The 19,433-nt window shown below is 43.6% G+C and overlaps 4 protein-coding genes across 6 annotated transcripts; all 4 read right to left on the bottom strand.

Annotated features, from left to right (window-relative positions):
* Positions 1-191: 191 nt before the first annotated feature.
* Positions 192-3,007, bottom strand: cldn10d (claudin 10d). The gene is made up of 5 exons (XM_008278016.1): positions 2,681-3,007; positions 1,597-1,758; positions 1,436-1,517; positions 1,251-1,358; positions 192-1,162 (listed from the first exon to the last, which is right to left on the bottom strand). Exons 1-5 carry the CDS (start codon positions 2,910-2,912, stop codon positions 967-969), a joined length of 780 nt encoding a protein of 259 aa, XP_008276238.1. The 5' UTR covers positions 2,913-3,007; the 3' UTR covers positions 192-966.
* Positions 3,008-3,842: 835 nt separating this feature from the next.
* LOC103354583 (claudin-10-like) lies at positions 3,843-5,884 on the bottom strand. Of its 3 annotated transcripts, XM_008278014.1 has the most exons (7): positions 5,632-5,884; positions 4,912-5,051; positions 4,670-4,831; positions 4,467-4,554; positions 4,282-4,389; positions 4,077-4,200; positions 3,843-4,044 (listed from the first exon to the last, which is right to left on the bottom strand). In XM_008278014.1, exons 1-7 carry the CDS (start codon positions 5,721-5,723, stop codon positions 4,039-4,041), a joined length of 720 nt encoding a protein of 239 aa, XP_008276236.1. In that variant the 5' UTR covers positions 5,724-5,884; the 3' UTR covers positions 3,843-4,038. The 3 variants fall into 3 exon arrangements, with proteins under 3 accessions (XP_008276236.1, XP_008276235.1, XP_008276237.1); XM_008278013.1 differs by having other exon boundaries at positions 3,843-4,200; XM_008278015.1 differs by having other exon boundaries at positions 3,843-4,197.
* Positions 5,885-8,910, bottom strand: cldn10e (claudin 10e). Its single transcript, XM_008278012.1, has 5 exons — positions 8,679-8,910; positions 8,433-8,594; positions 7,400-7,481; positions 7,214-7,327; positions 5,885-6,616 (listed from the first exon to the last, which is right to left on the bottom strand). The coding sequence occupies exons 1-5, from the start codon at positions 8,908-8,910 to the stop codon at positions 6,199-6,201; spliced, it is 1,008 nt and encodes a 335-aa protein (XP_008276234.1). The 3' UTR covers positions 5,885-6,198.
* Positions 8,911-12,880: 3,970 nt separating this feature from the next.
* cldn10a (claudin 10a) lies at positions 12,881-18,074 on the bottom strand. Its single transcript, XM_008278043.1, has 5 exons — positions 17,855-18,074; positions 14,946-15,107; positions 14,730-14,811; positions 14,488-14,631; positions 12,881-13,010 (listed from the first exon to the last, which is right to left on the bottom strand). Exons 1-5 carry the CDS (start codon positions 18,072-18,074, stop codon positions 12,881-12,883), a joined length of 738 nt encoding a protein of 245 aa, XP_008276265.1.
* Positions 18,075-19,433: the final 1,359 nt, after the last annotated feature.

The raw sequence follows: 19,433 nt of genomic DNA, 5'->3' as shown, positions 1-19,433 counted from the left end.
TGCATCATTTTTATTCACACATTTTCCACTGTTCCCTTCATCAGGGTGGTGCCACCAGAGCTCCGACGTATACGATCTCTTATATTTTATTTGATAGTTTGGGTTTTCAGTGACATCTTGTGGTACCTCAGAGGAAATACAGGACAATGTGTTGAAGCCACAGAAGAAAAACACAAAAAGTTCCTTGGAAAACTGAACCAGTTTACTTTTTTTTTTAACTGAATACACAAGAAATCATCAAAATCATTTTACAGAAGTACAAACTAATTAATCATACATGTTAAAAGATGCAGTACAGAATATATTATATATTACTTTGAATATTTTGTTTTGAATTAATGTTAATCCAGTTTATATTGTTGAAAGTTATAACAACACCCTGATGAAGATACCTGGAAACGTCTAATGAGCCTCATGTTACCCAACACATCTGTAAACAAGTATTAAGTGTTCACTTATTCTAATAGAGTTCATGTGTTCACTTTATACTAAACCTCACTGCTTCCAAAGAACAAAACATACAGACAAGAAGCAAAGAGTCAATAGTCAGTGGATGCTTCCTGATAAGACAAAAAACTGTGTAAATACAAAATCTCACAAAATTCAAACAACACAAATCTTGTTTTGCATTTAGGAGCCAAATCTTGAACAGAATTCACAAAAGAGAGTTTCCAGAAGTTCACTTATTTGCTTTCTTGCAGCAAGTTAAAAAGAGGGTACAACTCTCATAACTCACCATCAACTCAACATTAAGAGCTAGCTAGTTAGCTTAGCATTAGGACTAGAAACAAGGGGAAAACGGCTACCAAACAAAAGCCACCTGACAGCCAATTTAGCTTCCAGTGTTTATGCTAAGCTAAGTTACTCAGATCCATATTGACATGAGAGTGGTGCCCATCTTCTCATTTCCTTTTCAGCAAGAATTCACGTGTTCCCTAAAATGTCAAACTCTGAGTTCCCTCCAGCTCAGACGAAGCTGTCCCTGCTGAAGGTTCTTCCGGTTCTTCCGGTTCTCGTCGTCGCTCTGGTTGCTCGGCTCCTCCTGCCTTCGTAGAACAGAGGCGGCACCAGAGTGACTCTGGAGGCCGAGGCCGGCATCATGTAGGTCCGTTTGGTTCGGGCGGTGGCGTAGGAGACCGGCCTGCGTGGCCTGTCTGGGGAACTGGTGGGGTTGAAAATACACAGTGAACTTCCTGTACTACTCCAGCAGTTCGACTGTACGGTGTTTTAAGAGGAGGCTTTCTGCTCACCTTGATGGGAGACCTTCTTTTCCAGCGAAGGAGCTCAGCACCGTCCCTCCTGAGATGAGCAGCAGGGAGCCTCCCCAGCCAATGAAAACAGCAGCTCCCAGTTCAAATCTGAGCAGCACAGGTGGAGGTACATCTGTCATCCTGCACTTTTTATGCCTCATTAAAAAAAAAAAACAAACACTTACTTCTGTGCCCTGAAATTTGGATCCACGAACTCGGTGATGACTCTGTTGGCCCACCACGAGTAGGTGATCATGCCACAGAATCCTAGCAGAGAAGAGCCCACACTGTAAGCACCTGCTGCATGTTTACCATCTGATTTAACTGCATGACAAACTGTTTTTACCTGACACCAGGTAGGTTATGCCGCCAGCAAACGTCACCCTGGCGTTGGCGATCTCCGAGCCGCCTATTTTGGTGCACTTCATCCCGATGAGCGTCAGGACGCCTCCGAAGAAGCCGGTGATGACGGCGCAGACGGCCAGCGCTCTGCAGGCGTGCAGGAACACTGCAAGGAAACAGGTGCAGCTGGAATACAGCAAACACTAAACGCACAAGAGGGACTGTGTGGAAATTATAGTGGTGAGATAAAGCGCAGGGGTTTAGATCACATGTTTGTTGTCAAGCCGTTATTGGTGGTGGATATTTAGTGTTGTTTGTGGCACATTTACATTTAGATGTTAACCCAAAGTGTCAGCAGAGAAATAAGATTAACTTTACAGATTCACCTTATAGGTTAAAATGACCCGACTAATCTAAATGTTAAGGTTAAGACTGTAGAATATTCTGTCTAATGTCAGTTTACAAGACTAATCAAATAAATAAGGTCAAGACAGTCCAATAAGAATTCTTCAAACATACCCAATTAACTTAAATATTAATGTTGAAATCCATTATTTGTTGTAGACGTACATTTACCTGACAGATTTAAATAATTAGTATGATTATTTTCTATTATCTCTATACACTATACACATTTTAGTATCGAGTCACACGGCTGCTTGTGTCAGAGACGTTTCCATCATCAGACTCTACAAATATTCATTATTCTGATTTTTCTGACTTAAATATTAAAGTTAAGACCCTATAATATTATATATGATACGAATTTAGCTGAATAATGACCTATTAATGTAAAAAATCTACAGATGAGTGAGTAAATTAGTGACACAACTGCTGCTTGTTCTGCTTCACACATTCTGTCGCTAGCTAAAAACACTGTGGCTGGAATATATCACCACTATGTAGTTTTTTTTTTCCAAGTTTGGGAAGAACTCTTGGGAGGATGTTGGTTTTTATACAGTTCTTTTTACACACTGCTTCCCATCGCAATTATTTGTTTACGGCCCCTAAATCTGATCAGCATCCCAGCACAGCAGTGAATTTTTAAAAGAGAAAATAGAGGAACTGTAGCTCTCAGAGGATCCTACCCGGCAGGGCCAGCAAGGAGGGGTAGTCCTTGCAGTCGGACACCCCCGTGGTGTCAGAGATGCAGTCCTTCCACAGGTTGGAGTAGTAGTTGGAGGTGGTCAGCACGATGCTTCCCACCTCGGAGAAGGTCCAGTACTCCGTGGGGAGAGTGGAGCACACCAGGATCCAGCCGCACAGGCAGGACACGAAGCAGCCGATCTCCATGTACATCACCACCGTCCTGTGCTTCATGGTGAGTGCTGCTCCTCAACAGTGGCAGAGAGAAATTAGAAATAAAAGCTAGCAGGTGGTCGGTGTGGGAAACAGAGCTGGTCTCTGAGTCATTGCTGATGTGAAGGTGTCGGAGTGGATGTTTGGTTTGTCTCCCGTCTTATCAGTCAGATGCTTCTGTCTGGTCAGCATCTGCATGTTCCCAACACGGGGGTTACGTCACCCTGGATCAACCTGACAGTCGGGTCGTTTTACTTCCCACACAAGTGTAAACACATTAGTAGTTATTTGGAAAAGGATTTCTTCCCTTTTGAGCTCATTAAAGCCTAATATTTAAATTAAAACTATTTAAACGTGAACACTGCTATAAGCTACACAGGCAGAAATACATGCAGGTCATGCTGCAGTAAAGATTACTTTTGATTAATGAAATGATTGTTTAGTTTGTCTATAAATGTCTAACTGTTCATCACATTTTCCCAGAACTTAAGCCTAAAAAACATGAGAAAAAAATGTGTGTTTTAACCAAACCTCTGACATTTTAGCTGAAAAAAATAGCTTCTACATAACTTTAAGTGTCTCAACTATGATGTAAAATGTGTTGATGAAATAACCACAGTAGTTAAATAAAAGGGACGTTAAACTCCCCAGAACTAACTGTGGTAGGTTTCTATTAACCACAGTGAAAAATCAGCAATATTCAAACTATTTTTTTGTAAATGCCGTGACCCCAAAGAGAAGGAACGTGTTGTTTACTACACAAAATTCAGTTTGTACGCACTCGTAAAATTAATAAAACAATCCATGAAGGTTCAGTTTGTTTGAGTTTCTTCTTAAAGATGGTTTAAGGTCTCCAGAACATCAGAATGAAATATTGAGATTTTTCCAGAATAACAACAAAAACAGTTGATAGAAAAATAAAGACAGATGTTAGAGGCCATCTTTTTATTATTGTTTATTTCTAGGAATGATTTGATTGGCTGTTACATTGCACCAGACTTACATTAATACTAATGAGTGTGAAAAGTTGCTGTCACAGGAATAGAGCATCTTTAAATGTGACTGTTTAAAAAAAGAAAGAAAGAAATGATTGTGAAAAGAATCTAATTTTAGACTTGTGTCCTCAGTATTCCAGAACCCCTGCCTGTTACATCTTAGAGAGTCGAGGTTTAATCTGCGTTACACGATCACAGCAGAAGCCATCTTGTACGGAGACATGCTCGACCTTTGTGACGGCCCACGTCTGTGTTTCTGCCTTCGGATCGAACCTTCTTCTTTCTCTCTGATGGAAGCAACAACGGCGTGTCTGCTGCAACGACATTAAACAGTCAGTCGACTCTACATTCACATCTGGAAGCTCACAGAACAGTTTATTCAGTGCAAAACAAACCTTTTTGGCTGCTTCACTCTGCATGCGGTCACATATTGAACTGTGCAGCCCAGCAGGATGATAAAACTGCCCCCCAGGCCGAGGTAGAGGGGAGGGCCGATCTCATAGCTGAGGAGACAGCAGTTATGAACCTCTGTTGTCTTTCATTTGCTTTTTATGGGGGCTGTTTAAAGGCCTCGCGTTACCTCAGTTTGGACGGATCTGCTTTGCCGTGTAGAAAAGCTGCAGCCACTGTGTTTATGTACAAACAGTACCCGGCCACGTCTGACCCGCCTGCATGAGGGCGCCGATGACACATGGGAAAAAGGAAAAGGAGACGAACCGGTGAGGGGGCGGGATGAGGAGCTGCTCCCACAACACCTGAGGCGTTCAGACAAACCGTACTCACAGCCGAACACATGCAAAGCAGACGCTGCCGCCAACATCCGGTCCTTACTCCTCTGGTCTCCACCGACACGTGTGCACTCCATTCCAAACAATGTGAGCACCGTGGCGATGAAGCCGAGGCAGAGGCCCGTCAGCAGGAGGCCCCTGACTGCCTGGATGTACGCTGGAAACACGAAAACACACATTTAGTTCACAAACCGATCATCTCTCTGCTCTATAGTGGCTATTGATCAGTGAGCCTACATCTGACCGTCCACAGCACCCCAAAGTCCACACAGTTGACCAGAGAGGTGGAGTCTTCATAGCAGTCCTTCCAGAGGTCCGACCAGAACCAGGCCACCACCACCACAGAGGACCCCCCCTCGCCCCCCAGCTGGGCCACCCTCCAGTAAGAACAACCAGAATATAAGAGGAATTCAGTCACTGAGCTTAACACATTGTGCATCTGATCAGCTGATTAAGGACGTGATCATATTAAAGGACCCCTCTGCAGTTTTGATCTTGAAGTTGGAGGACTCACTAGAGACAGATTTAAAGGAAACTGCTGAAAAATTAAGCAGCAGAGGTGGAAATACCTGTAATACTTATAGATCACATTTCAGAAATGCTCGATCCTTTAATTTCCAAACTAAATCTTTGTAGCTACTTTTGCTAAATTATCCCCATATCTGAAAGCCCACATCCTTTAATAGATCTAAACTTACTACTAACTACATGTCCATGCATGAAAGTGGTATGAATTTTCATTTTAAACATTTTAAATTGCTGATTCCCTCTTAGAAATTAGTTAATTACTAAAGACGAGGAATTTATTCTTCCCTAAAGTCAGTCCAACCCACCGCCACATAATAAAACGTACTTTAACTGCATTCATGTCCTTTCATTTTATTTTTTCCTTTATTTACATCAGTTTTACATTGGATAGAACTTAAATAAGTTCCTCTGTTTGCTTCCTTTGCTTACCTCCAGTGGTCCATAGCAAGAGTGCAGCCCACCAGGCCCAGGCCCACGACGCAGAAGAGCAGGCCCAGAACCTGAGCCGCTCTCCTCCACATCCTTTCGGTCTGGTCAGTAGAACCTTTGTTTTAAATGTGCCTCAAACTGCAGTTATGAATAAAATATGATCCTGGTTCATTCACATCTAAACACAATCGTATGTTTCTAGATGTGGTCTGGATCTGACGGAGGAGGTCGTCCCCTGTTCCTCCTCCTGCTGCTGCTTCTTGTGTGTTTGGGTGGAGGGTTGAATAACAGCAGAGCAGAGTGTTTACTGTCAACCAGACCTGATCGGCCCGGCAGAGTTTTATTTGTTGTCTGAAAGCTTACAAAAGGCGACAGCTCTGTCAGAAGACGTGATGGTTGAATGTGGGCAGCAGAAACTTTACACAAAATATTCTCATAACCACAGATTTATCAGTTTAATTATCACAGAACATTCTCCTGGATGTGCTTCCACCACGTATATAAAAGTTAAACAGAACGTTCATCACACCCGTTCTTATGAGTCCATCAGCTGATGTCTCACGTGGTTCAGATAAAAGAGTTTTTGATGAACGGCGTCGTCTCACTCGCCGAGCTGCCCGACAGCGACGACACCGTCCGGCTGCTGCTGCTGCTCCTCGACCCAGACAGAGTCGACAGGCTGGATCTTGACGAGATCTCCGACACCGACCCAGATCCCGATCCCGATCTTGATCCTGACCCCGCTGACCCCCCAGACCTCGTGCTTCGCCCCGTCTTGGACGACCTTCCTGACTTGGCCGTGCGGCCAGATTTGGATGTGCGTCCTGATCTGGAGGAGATGGTGGACACGTCTGAGCGCTCAGACCTGGACGACAGCTCGGAAACGGAGGACAGTTTGGTCTTGGAGGTGATCTTGGACACTGATGACAGAGCTGTGGTGGACTTGGTCTGCTCCGGGTCTGGCAGAGCTTGGACGTTGATTATCCTAAACAAAGAGAGACACGATGGACATTGTTAGATCTGACAAGGTCCCAGGACTCCAGTTTTCGATAACATATTTCATGTTGGCAAAGCTGTTAGCATTTAGTCCAGAACACGTTCTAACAGAACCCTGAACACGACGCCTTTAAACTTTAGAATCTATCTTATCCCGTTAACTAAACCAGTGGTTCTCAGACTGTGGGTCGGGACCCTCATGAGGGGTGTGAGGTGACATTTCTCCCCTCTGAGCAGAGATTCTTCAGATTAAAGGAGCGTCAGTGATGTTCTGATGTGTTCTTCAAGCGCCTTCTAGTGTTCAAAGTGCTCCATCCTGACATCTTTCCTCTCCTCATTTAACCAGCTTGTAAAACACCAGACCTCCCTTTATTTACAGCCATAGCTGGAGGTTATGCTGCGCTGTGAGATGGATTGTTCCCACAGCGGACATCTGCACACTCCCACCTCTAACAGAGCCCTGTGCACTGTGGGTAATGAGTCACTCCACTGGAGCAGCAGGATGCCGGTGTTTATGGGGAAAGTGGAGTTATTTATTCACTTCCTCTGACATATGGCAGCAGCAGCAACATGTGTGTGCACTCACGTGGCCTGTCCTCCACAGAGCGGCACGCACACCGACCACAGGTAGAAGAAGCCGCCGGTCGCGTGAAAGCAGGCGCCCACCCAGCCGAGGAAGATCGGGGTGCCCAGGTCGTACCTGTCACACCACAGAGACTGTCAGCTTAATGTTTAAAGACTTCTGTTACATGAAAGCCTGAAGTTAACTCACTGAAGTCCATCAAAGTCCGGGTTGAAGTATTCTACGGAGACGTACTGTGCGTAAACGGCGTACCCAGAGCAGGCCAGCAAACCTGAGGGCAAATCACGATGAGATACAGAGAATAAAAAAAAAATCACGTTTTTAGATTATAGATTATATCCAGTAGTGTTGGACTACAGCTAGGACGCGGTCATGTCAAATAAATCAGGTAAACAGTATATTTTACTTCATATTAACAATCTAACACATTATACAGACGTTAGGTATGTTTTATAGATTGTTAGACCAGTTTAAGGAAGTCAGAAAATGGTATTTAAATGATATTAATGCACATACAGACATTAAAGTGTCGTTAGTAAAAGCTTTAACACAACATATGGCACGTCTTAAATAAAACATCTTAATACAACTCATAAAAAACAACATACTGACAGGAGAGACTGTTCACAACATTATTTTTAAAAAGAAAAAGAAATCAGTCACTAAGATTTTTCTGTGCATTAATTTTAACTCCCCAGATATTCACCTGGACAAATAACCTGTCAAAGTTATTTAAATAAAAAGAACAAAACAGCTCTTTGGTCGACATCAACACAACCAGAGGCCATGTTTAGCTTAAAGAGCTCCTAAACCAGAAAAGCTGGTTCACACTGATCCTTCTTATGATGTTAGAGTCAAGTTTCAGTTGTTGATCCAAACAATTAGCTCGTCAGTTTTAGTTATCTCTAATATACAATATCGTTAAATGTGCTAATTGTATGTAAAGAATTCTGTCGATTTCAGAAAGCACAGGTTCATTATAATGCTCGTTTAATAGAACAAATTTTAGCTGAAACAAACCAATTAAAGGGCAAAACGATGCTTTTATCCAACCAAACGTTTGTCATATCATAAAATAATGAAATTAAAATTGCATGAAGTTGTTAGAATGCCTGACTGGGTGATCTCAGGTCATAAAAGTATGAATTTATAATTAATTCTATGCTGTCTGATTTGTGTGTTGCATGTGACAGCTGTCTTGTCATTAAATCCAGACGTGTACCGCTGATGACGTGGCACCATCCGCCGACGTAGATCTTCTTGTACTTGGAGCGGTCTTTTCCCCCGAGGAAGGTGCACTCCATGCCCATCAGGCTGAGGACGAACCCCAGCATGCCCAGCGACAGAGAGGCCATCAGCAGGCCTCGGACGATCTGGATGTGACCTGAAGCCACGCAGAGCGGTGTTCAGAAACCATGTTGCTCGAGAGCTTAAACGACAAAACACGATGCAAAACGAGTCAACCTACCCTCCACAGACCAGAGCACGGGGTAATCGTAGCAGTTGGTGACCGCGGTGGAGTCGGTGAAGCAGGACCTCCACAGGCTGGACCAGTACCAGGCCACCTTGATGATGGACGAGCCCCCCATGCCCCCGATGGAGGTGATCTTCCAGCCCTCCATGGCCATGGTGCAGGCCACGAAGATCCAGCCCAGCACCGTCATGAGGAAGCCCCAGATCTGGACCACTCGGATCTTCATCTCAGAGCTTCCCAATCAGACCTCCGACCCAGTAGCTCTTAGTTTCTATTTGTATGCTTGAATCCAAGTTTCTTTGTTGCTCCGTCAGCCCCTCACTCACGTGTTGATCCTGAGCCCAAACCGAACAGATGTGGAGGTGGAGCGGACGAGTGGACGGCAGGTACAGAGCCGAGGTGTGGTGCTGGCCTCCAGGTGAGAGATGACGGCTGCTCAGGTTCCCATGGTGTGAATCCAGACTGAGAGTGCTCACCTCAGCAGGTATCTCAGGTTACTGAACCCTTTGTGCCCCGATTAGATCTTTCTCTGTTTTCACTCACAGGTTAAAATGAGAGGAGTCAGTTTAGTAGTTTTCTTTTTTTAGTCTTTTGTTTTTGCTCTTATCAAACAATGATGCCAATAATCCCTCGTAAGTCCACCGTACAGGAACTGACAAATGTATTAAAGCTTACACAATTAAGGCATATAAATAAATAAATATATAATTAAAGGGGTATTCCGGTGATTTTTCTACAGCAGGGCCTTGACATCCTGAGTTTTATCCCCTAATTTTTAATTCAAGCTCCAGAAACACTACATTTCCACCCTTTACTACCCTGTCCCTAAACTCATGGGTGTCGGGGATAAACGGACCCCAGTCCCACGGACTCCCGACTGACCCCCATCCACTCCTTGAAGGGAGATCTTTAAAAACAAAATTAATGCCAGATGACATCCAGACACATGTCTCCTGCTAGAATATTGATCTGTCAGCTGCTGCAGCATACTGGGCAATAGATCGATAATTTGGCACGATGGAGGGAAGTTAAATGTCCTGAGTCACATTTGATCATTTATGTAATTCTACAGGTAGATGTGTGGAGAGACGTGAGCAAAGAGTGACGGGAGTCAAACCTTTAAAACATGTTTTTATTTTATTGTGTTTGATATGATTCAGTCTATTTAAAGAGTTATGAGACATTACACAACAGTTTTGCTCCTTTAAACTGATAAAATGAACTAATATGCGTCTCAGTTCACGTATAAATATTACATCTGTTTCTCTAATTTTCTAATTGCCGTTCACAGATTTGACCAGAAACTCTTCATATCTCTGCTTTGTTGACCTTTACATAAAAAATGTCAGAGCGCTGACCTGAGCTGCTGGAAGCGTCGTTCTCGACTTTGCCTCGGGCCGTAAGCTGCTGGTTATTACCAGGAGCTCGCTGTGCTGCGGCTCTCATAATCACAGTGCGACGTCTTTGTGCCGTTCTAATTAGAGCTAAATCTGAGGTAATGAGAGTTCCTGGGAGTGATGAATGCTCCTCCGGCGGGGTTGAAAGAGCTCCTCTTTGTTCCTAAGTCCTCCCGGCTTATGGCAAAGTTATTGGTGGTGGAAGGGAGATGTAAGTGGACCGCTGGGCAGCCTTAACTCATCTGGTACGGGTGGCCTGAACTCATTTTAATTAGCTCGACACTAAACGTGAACGATGGTACGCAACAGCAAATAACAGATCTGACAGAAGTTGAACACAAAGGACACGCGTTGATGTACCAGCTGTTAAAGGTGCGTTAATGCTCTTGTCTAGAGCAGTGGTTCTCAAACTGGGGGTCGCCAGATCATTTCAGGGGGTCGCCAGATCATTGTAAAAAAAAAAAAAAAAAATTGATAAAGCTTACATTTATCAAACAAATGACTTACGGTACATTAAAATTCAAATTGGGGGGTTTATGTTATCTTGGGGGCCGTGGCTCAACAAGTTTGAGAACCTCTGGTCCAGAGGAGGACGGGGGTGGCTCTGTGTCCTCGTCCTTCCCACTGGGGTCATCAGACAGACCAGTCAACCCAACCTGTGTTGTCTTCTTGCAAGACCTTAACACTCATGTTCTTCTTTTTTTATTCCTTTTGAGTTCAGAGTGCAGATGTTCCTGGTCCCCACTGGATAAATCCCACTGGCTCCGCTGCTCCATGTGGAGCAAAGCAACGCTGAAGAATCACGGCAGGATCACTGGAGAATTGTTCAGCTGTGTGGGAGAGATTGGCCTTCAAACAAAAAGGATGCAGGTGAATCATGACACAATTCAAAAATAAATGGGTGTTTAAAGCGATCCAGATGAGTGACCTGACTCCACCATACTTGGATGTTTTCTCGACCAAATGCTGAACTATGAGTTTTTCTTTGACAACATGATGTTTTTTAAAGACATGCTATAGTATGACACGCCGTACTAAACTAAACTAAGACTTTATTTGTACAACATAGTATGCTACGGCTGGTTGCGGTGACATAGTTTTTTTGATGACCTACTAGGTTTTTTCGACGACATGCAACCGCGCCATTCTCCGACAATAGCGTACTATAACAGTCAGCATCCTGCTTTACAACTTCAGCCCGTCACTGTGTGCTGCTGCATAACCACCTGCGTACGTTACCCAGAAATGCTGGGGGGGGACAAGGTTGGTGGTTCGGTCCCGGCCACCGCCTTGTCATTTCAATCTGTCCTCTATCTTAGTGTCCTTCTTTCGTAAGTAAAAGAGAAATAAAATAAGTAAGAAACTAAGTAACTAAATAAGAAACGGAAGAAAGAAACTAAATAAGTTAATGAAGTAAGTAACAAAGTAAGTTAAGTAAGTAAGAAACTAAAAAAATAAACTTAAGTAACACCTGATTCAAATGATCAGCTCATCATCAAGCTCTGCAGAAGCCTGATAACCATAGCCATTTGAATCAGGTGTGTTGGAAGAGGGAAACATCTAAAACATGCTGGATAGGGACTCTCGAGGACCAGGATTGGACACCCCTGTGCTATACTGTGTCTATATATGGACACTCTATACTGTACTATATAGTGTGCTGTTAACAAAATGTCATTGTGTCGTGTCATAGCAACAATGTCGTCATCGTATGTATATTATAATCAAAGTAGAATTGTAAATAATCTTATTTAAAGCTGCAAAACCTCATAAAAAGCAAACATGAAAGCTTGAAGCATCACTTTATGTATTGCAGACATCAGAGAACACAACGCCACCATTTTGCAGAGCCCAGGACACCCGACACTTGTTTACGGATGCAAGGCAGCGGAGAGCACAGAGCGCCTGCTCCCTGCCAGCTGGTTCAAGTATCCAACCTCTGGGCCAAGAGGTTTTGCGTAACATAGCCTGGGGTTCCTATTGATAATAATTCCTAGGTGGAGATGGATGGCTGATAGGAGGGGAAACCTCCGGTCGGGCCTGCAGATCTGCATAACCATCTCTGGGGTCAGACGTGACCTCGTGACCCTTGGAGGTCAGAGCAGTCTAGACCAGGAACCAGAAATGATCCTTTCAGTCTGTTGGAGGAATATTAACCAACACAACTTTGCTGGACTTACATCACAGCTACCCACTGCAAAGACTTACATCTTTAGTAACCCATTAAAAGTTCATTTGAACAGCTTCATAATAAAAACTCACCAGAAACTGTTAAATGATGCTACCTTAAAAGAGGAAAGTACAAAAGTGCATGTTTGCAATCAGTGAACAAATAAACCATCTTATTCGTCTAACAGGAGTTCTAACAGTCTGTGTGACGTCCTCTAGTTTTAATGGACACATGCTAGAAAAATGCTTTATAATATCTTTAAATATCAAGTTGTCCTTTGACTCCAGAGTTATGAAACAGAGATGAATTGTGTGTCTGCAGGCCGCCCGGTGAAGGTGACCGCAGAGTTTGTTTTGTGCCAAATCAAATTTCCTGCCCTAAAAGAGCAACAAGCTTATCTTTTATTTATTTATTATTGTTATTGACAGAAAGGAGCAAAAAACAAAACAAGCAGCCACGTTTAAAGAGGGATTTAGCCACTTACAATCAAAACAAAATGTAAACTGTCACACAAATGGGTTTTCTCCAGCCAGGGGAAGTACATTAACGCTGTTCTTGGCTTTTATGGATGAAATAGTTTCTGATGATCACAGACTATCGTGACTAACTCTGGTGAGAGGAGTCCAGTTTCACACGTAGGCGTTTCTTCCAAACTGCCTCGACGGCTCTCGCGCCTCCTTGTGCGGGTGGTTGGTCGGCTTGCTGTGCTTGTTGCGTGTCGTCACGAACGACGCGGCTCCGCTGTACGAGTACGCAGTTCTGAAAGAGTCGGGACAAGAAGTGGAGCCGTGAAAAACAAAAAAACTTTAAGCTGTTTAAGTCAAGCACCATTTGGCTTGGCAGTGAAATAGACGATGTCAAAGTGGTTTATGGTCAAATCTGTGGTTCCAAATCCTGCTTAATTCTTCTGTCGACCCTCCAATAGTCAAAACATACGTCCCAGTCTTTTTCTAACCTTTGGTGGAAAAGAAAAATGTGAATTAAGAAGGACACAGGAAAAGATAACTGCAATGCAAAGAGAATTCAGCTGCTCTTAATCGTAGGACAATAGATGTTGTTGACGTGGGTTTGATGTGGATGCTGCATCGCTTCGATTATTGCTGCAGCAATGAATTGTGGGACTGCATTATCCTTGTTCCTTTGACAACAGATGGACCAGTGTACCCTACGCTAAAAGAGATTAGACAGGAAGCACGAAGCACCTTTGACTAGTGTTAAAAGAAGCTCTTCCTTAGCAAGAAAAAGACTCTAACCCATGTAAAACATTCCTTATCCTAAGTGTTAGCATGATGCTAGCAGCACTAAACACGTGTAGCTGTGGCTAATGGACGTGTCTCTAGACATGTAAATAAACCAAAGTATTGGACAAATGAACATGCAGTTTTTATTGGCTTAAAATGGGCTTTTTCGGAGTGACCAAATTACGCATGATTAGTCCATGTACAGTGAAGATAGCGAGATCATATTACTTTATTTGACATAAATCTGAGTTATTTCTGCCCATTTGATAAACAAAAATGTATCTGTTATGCTCAAGTAAATGAAGCCTGAGTTATTTGTTGAATAGTTGTGAAGATATTTTGCTCAAAACCACAAACGTCAACCCCATGATTGTACACGAGGACCAGCAAAGTCAGTGGGATCCATCCTGTAGGAAGCATGAATGTGGGTATAAAAGTTTATAGAAGTTACTCCAGTAATTGGCAAACTGACCAAAGTATGCTGCCGTCCTCGAAGCCACACAGCTGGCCGCTATAAACACGTGTTGATCCACATTTCAATATGGCTGCCATGACAACGTGATCATCCATCAGAACTCGGTGTCAGAGCGAATCCTGCCGTATGTTTCCATCTATCTTCCCTCCTTTACTCTCACTGTACTTGCAGTGTAAGCTGGGCTCATAGTTGACTAAACGAAGACCCAGGACGTCGGCCTCTCTTTGCCCACCCGATGCTTTCCTACATCTGCCCTCAGTCAAGGTGACTTTCACCCGCAACAAAGAAAACATTCAGTCACTCGGACTAATCAGAATAACTATCAGACAATTTACCTGCGAGGTTCAGCAATTACGAGACAAGATGTTGAGAGAGATTATTGCATGTTTTGGACTGTTTTCGTCTCTCACTGGCAGTTAAAGTAATTATTTAAATTGCCTGATTGAGTTAGCAACTCAGTGCAGCAGTTTAGAGTCCAAATCAGATTCCCACTAAGCCCCTGCTGTTGCCGATGACTGACGTGGGGTCACATGCTTCTGGGTAAGACCGAGCAACCTGCCTGATGCTGAAGCCTTCGGACAGGGAGAGGCAGAAGACCAGGCCTCCTAAGATGCAGAGCACGGATCCAGCCCAGCCGATGAAGAGCGCTGCTCCGAGCTCAAACCTGCAGAGAAGAAACATGTCTGACCGGACTTCCTTTCATCTGAATCTGCGTTTGATCTGCTGTCAAACAAATGCTCCTTTCAATCCTAAAATACTCACTTCTGTGCAACAAAGAGGGGGTCAAAGAAGTCAGTTGTGATCCTGTGGGCGTATATGGAGCATGCAGTCATGCAGCAGAGGCCTGTGGACCAGAACAAAGACTTCAGATCATGGTGGACTGAACTGATCTCAGGTCAAAAGGAATTTATTCCAAAGTGAGTCCTAAAATGTAGCTCAAATGCATTCCCATACATAGAGAGAGGTTCACGGCTTTACCGCTGAGGATGAAGTGGAATCCCGACAGCACGGTCAGACGGGCCTTGGTGGTCTCTGAGCCTCCTATTTTTGTGCACTTCATTCCCACCAAGGCCAGAGAAGCACCGAAGAAACCCAGACACACAGCAGCAATCATCAGCCCCCGACACACCTGGATGTAGGCTGAGGGACGGGACAGAGGAGACGTCTTAGGCTTTAAATCAGCTGTTTTCTCTTTTGACTGTTAGAAGCCTGAAGAGTCTAAGAGAATCCCATCTTTGGCTATTTTAAAGGAACAGTGTCACATTGAGAACATGCTGCATCGTGTTTTTTACGCTCATAGGGGCGACTCAGCAGGAATCCTCCCACAGCGCTGTCTGACATCACCTACAAATTCACATAATGTTCTCATGTTTTAATCGAAAGACCGTTTTAAGAATATTTAGAACTCTAAATATGTTCCTATAAGGTCAGACGTTTTTATCTGCAGCATTCTGAAGATAAATCCAAGATAACGAAAGCAGAACGTTCTCAAATCAACGTTCAATACATGTTTTCAAGAGGCTGTTGATGAAGGAAGATTATTTTCCTTGCAATGTTCTGGTAATGTTGAGGTAACGCTGTCTGATGACAAGCAAACATTTGCAAAGAAGTTCGTGCATCAACTTTAAAGGTGTTTATGGCTCATTCCTGCTGCCCCCACATGGCACAAAGGGGTACTGCAGATTTAAACTGAAAGGCATTTAAAGGCTCCGTGTTATTGAAATACGTCTTTTGGTTGTTTTTTTAACATAATTTCTTTTTTCCCTTTGTGTCTGCGGTTCTATGAAATATGAGAAATGATCCTCCTTGTTTCTCTTCTGTGTCCAAAAATCAGAAAATGTGTTTCAGGTCTGATGTCGCAAGAAGACAAGAACGAACCCCATTTGACCCTCAATGAGCAGAATCAACAGAGAGAGCTGTGCCTGCAGTCGTCTTCCTAAAAGAGGTGGAGGAAGCAGCACCTCAGTTAGACTTCAAGGTGCAGACGCTGAAGCTGTCCATTTAGAATACAGGGATAAAGCCAGGGGCAGTTATGGTAGAGTTGACAGTCTGTGCAGGATTGAGCTAAATTTTATACACATTCTGGGGCCATGTTAGACCTCCAATAACTTGTTAAAAGAGGGTATGATGTGGAACCTTTAAGTTAGGATGTTTAGAGGTCACAGAATCATAGTGTTGGCGGCAGATTCGTGGCTAACTTGTGACTAATTTTGCAGCAGCAACATCAGTTTAAGATAAAAATGTTGTCACAAGTTTTCCAATATTGGCCTCTAGTTGGAAAATTCCAGCAACATTCTGGCAGTAATGAGAAGTTGTTTTTTTTTTAAAAGGCTTTTTTTTTTTTTGCTTTTCTGCCTTTATTGGATAGGACAGTGAAAGAGTGTGGAAAGGACATGCAGTAAATGAACCACTGGCTGGAATCGAACCGCAGCATCAGGGAACATGCCCCTATACAGGGTCACCTGCTCATCCTGTTGAGCTCTCTGGGTGCCCAGTAATGATAAGGTTGTCACTACTGGTGGTTTGTCACCACAGTTTGCCCAGTGGTACTAAATTTCTCCTGATTGTAAGTTTGCCATTAGTATTAAACGTGTCAGCTGGTTTATTTTTGCCCTACATCGTGATCTACTGTCGCCTCACGACAAGAAGTCTGTATTCAAATTAATTGAGCTGATTTAGTTGTGTTTACATGGTGCCATTCACAACATGTGTCACCTCACAGAAGGTGAAGAGCCTTTTTTTTTTTTAAGATATTTTTTTTTTTTGCCTTTTCTGCCTTTAATGTATAAAACAGTGACAGAGACACGTGCAGCTAATGAACCACTGGCTAGAACCACAGCTGCTGTATTTGGGTCGCCTGCCCAACCTGTGGAGCTATCCGGCCACCCCTTTTAAACAGAGAAACCCAACAGAACCTGAGCTTTCTGTGACTTCCCCTTTGAGCAATCACTTGGTAACAGTGGGAAGGAACAAAAAACATCTCCCTGAGCCTGCTGGGTTTCCTCTGGGTGCTCTGTATGGCAGTCCAGAGACATCCATCCATTATCTATGTACCTTAGCCCTCACCAGGGTCATGGGGGGCTGGAGTCTATCCCAGCTGACTCAGGGTGAAGGCAGGTTCACCTGGACAGGTAACCAGTCTATCACAGGGCTACACTTGGAGACAGACAACCATTCACCAGTCCAGAGACATGCATGGTTAAATGGTGATGCTAAATAGTGAATGTGAGCATAAATGCTTGTTTCTCTCTATGACTCTGGACAAAGAGTGAACATTCTAGCAAACCTGTAGCAAAAAACTGAATTAAAAATCAGCAGCATTTCACAAAAATAAGAAAGTCCACCACATATTTACCACAAATCTAATTCACATATAAAAATCTGACCTTGCTGCAAATCTCCTGCTGGTTAAATGTTTTGTAATCAGCCTCATGATTATCTTTTTGGGGTCTCGACCCCCAGGATGGAAAGCGCTGCCCAAAACCAAAGATCAGGAGGAAAACAACCAATAATGGTGCCGTCTCAGCTGTGACAAACACAGTGGGAAGTGACAAGCGACCTCTGACTGTGTGACTTTCTCAGATTGCTTCGTTCGGACACATTAGGAGGTCGTATTCGTGTCGCGCAGCTCTTTTACTAGAACATGCCTGTGGTGGCCTTTACCTTTAAATGTGGTGGTTGTTTGTGGCCTGAAGCCAGAGTCAGAGAAGGAAATATCAAGTTCCAAATGCATTTTCTATTTTACAATGGTGGTCATTCATCCAACAACAACAGGTGCATGAGTCAAGCGGATATTCAGAGGAGCACAGGGTCCTCAAAAACACTCAATCAATATGTTTCTGTCTCTGCTCTCTGATCCCAGAAACACACACTCACTGTGGACTCACCATCCAGAGCCAGCATCGATGGAAAGTCCTTGCAGTTGGACACGCCGGTGGAATCGGTCACACACGTTTTCCACAGATTGGACCAGAAGGTCGCCGTGGTGATGACCGTCCCATCCACGGAGGACACCTTCCAGTAGTCTGTCGGCAGAGTGGACGACACCAGGATCCACCCGGAGATGGTCAGGAGGAACGCCACGATCTCTGTTGCCATGTTGCCCATTTTCCCCTCAGGCTTGGAGGTCTGGGCTGGGACAGAGGACAGATCTTTCCCTCACCAGTGACAGAGAGGAGGTGGGAGGGTCGGTCCAGGACAGGTGCGTCAGCGTTGTTGGCACTTCTGCAGGAGTTTTGCCTCTGCTTCACCTGCAATGCAAATCATTCACTGACGATATTGTATGTTGTGTTTGGGGGGTGGGGGTGTGGGGTGCACACGCTAGTCATCACTCCACACGGTGTGTCGAGGGTCTGCAAGGAGATCTGCAGGAGGAGGAAGTCTTTAATTGAAAGGATCTGAAAAGTCTCTGACAGAGAAGGAACACAAGATGAGGAACGGAGATAGGAGAGGTTGTATGATGGACCGAATGAATGAAGTGGCTTCTGTGTTCTTTCTCACTGTACTTCAAGAGTCTTTGCATGTTATTACAATCCTGAACCAGAAGTCGGTTCTCAGTTTTTCAAACCTTAAATGAATGCATTAAGTGTGAATGACTAGTTTTAATGCATAGCTTTTGTTGTTTTGCAGTGTTACGGCGCTACCAAGTGGCAGAAAGGAGAAACAGTTCTTTTGTTCTTTGACCTCCCCCCATAGAGGTGTAGCTGTCAGGGGGTTGTCATGTGGCGCTCTGGACTGATGTCAGTCAGACAGAAATATCTCAGAACGTTTGCATGGATCCACATTATTGCTGTGATTATGTTTGATCCCTGAACCACCGTCAGATCAAAATGTTATTTGTCCAGTACTTGCAGAACCACTGGAACTCCTGTCAGTTTTCAAGAGAAATGAAACAGGATTTGAGAGATTTTTTTGGAAACCACTTTGTCATCTTCACATCTGGCAGATCTCACTGAAGTTCCTTTACTAGAAATGTCTCAGAGGCTGTTTTAGGTAAACATTCAATCAACATGAACATGAAATAAAGGAAGACCTACAGTCCTCAAACGTATTCATTCCCTCCCATTAAAACAAACAGCTTCAGTCACTGGAATAAGTTGAAGTTGATAAAAGTAATAATAAATAAAAATTTAATGAAAATCATGACGTTGCTTTGAATTGTGGTTCAACAGAAATATAAAAACAAACCAGCATGATGGGACCCGTAAACTAATATTTGTGTTTTCTGTGACTCTCAGTCAGACTTCTGCACCTGTTGACAGGTGTTCTGACCCACTGCTCGTCAGCAACGTGCTCTAATTGGTCCAGGACAGTTTTGTTTGTTTGTTTGTTTGTTTTTTAAATTATTCTCTTCAATCACACTTCTAACGCAGTGTCTTATTTCACTAAATTATAATTTAGCAAATTTTTATTTATTACTTTTTTCAGTTTCTAGTTATTTGAGGGACTGTTGTGAATTTTGCCTTT

This window comes from Stegastes partitus, unplaced genomic scaffold (genome assembly GCF_000690725.1).
Source record: "Stegastes partitus isolate 25-593 unplaced genomic scaffold, Stegastes_partitus-1.0.2 Scaffold113, whole genome shotgun sequence".
Lineage (NCBI taxonomy): Eukaryota > Metazoa > Chordata > Actinopteri > Pomacentridae > Stegastes > Stegastes partitus.
Note: the sequence above shows the minus strand (reverse complement) of the source record. Positions and strands in the feature narration are given on the sequence as shown.

What these genes read in the sequence shown, in the direction of transcription:
- cldn10d (XM_008278016.1), bottom strand. Translation starts at nt 2,912, where the DNA reads ATGAAGCACAGGACGGTGGTGATGTACATGGAGATCGGCTGCTTCGTG. An exon ending in CCAAATTTCAGGGCACAGAA is followed by an intron (nt 1,359 to 1,435) that starts GTAAGTGTTTGT and finishes TGTGCTGCTCAG; the next exon opens with ATTTGAACTGGGAGCTGCTG. An exon ending in AAAGAAGGTCTCCCATCAAG is followed by an intron (nt 1,163 to 1,250) that starts GTGAGCAGAAAG and finishes CAACCCCACCAG; the next exon opens with TTCCCCAGACAGGCCACGCA.
- LOC103354583 (XM_008278013.1), bottom strand. Translation starts at nt 5,723, where the DNA reads ATGTGGAGGAGAGCGGCTCAGGTTCTGGGCCTGCTCTTCTGCGTCGTG. An exon ending in CTTGCTATGGACCACTGGAG is followed by an intron (nt 5,052 to 5,631) that starts GTAAGCAAAGGA and finishes TTCTTACTGGAG; the next exon opens with GGTGGCCCAGCTGGGGGGCG. An exon ending in AGAGTGAAGCAGCCAAAAAG is followed by an intron (nt 4,201 to 4,281) that starts GTTTGTTTTGCA and finishes ATGTCGTTGCAG; the next exon opens with CAGACACGCCGTTGTTGCTT.
- cldn10e (XM_008278012.1), bottom strand. Translation starts at nt 8,910, where the DNA reads ATGAAGATCCGAGTGGTCCAGATCTGGGGCTTCCTCATGACGGTGCTG. An exon ending in ATGGTGCCACGTCATCAGCG is followed by an intron (nt 7,482 to 8,432) that starts GTACACGTCTGG and finishes ATTTGCCCTCAG; the next exon opens with GTTTGCTGGCCTGCTCTGGG. An exon ending in CCGGACTTTGATGGACTTCA is followed by an intron (nt 7,328 to 7,399) that starts GTGAGTTAACTT and finishes GTGGTGTGACAG; the next exon opens with GTACGACCTGGGCACCCCGA.
- cldn10a (XM_008278043.1), bottom strand. Translation starts at nt 18,074, where the DNA reads ATGGGCAACATGGCAACAGAGATCGTGGCGTTCCTCCTGACCATCTCC. An exon ending in ATTCCACTTCATCCTCAGCG is followed by an intron (nt 14,812 to 14,945) that starts GTAAAGCCGTGA and finishes TCTGGTCCACAG; the next exon opens with GCCTCTGCTGCATGACTGCA. An exon ending in CCAGAAGCATGTGACCCCAC is followed by an intron (nt 13,011 to 14,487) that starts GTCAGTCATCGG and finishes CGACTCTTTCAG; the next exon opens with AACTGCGTACTCGTACAGCG.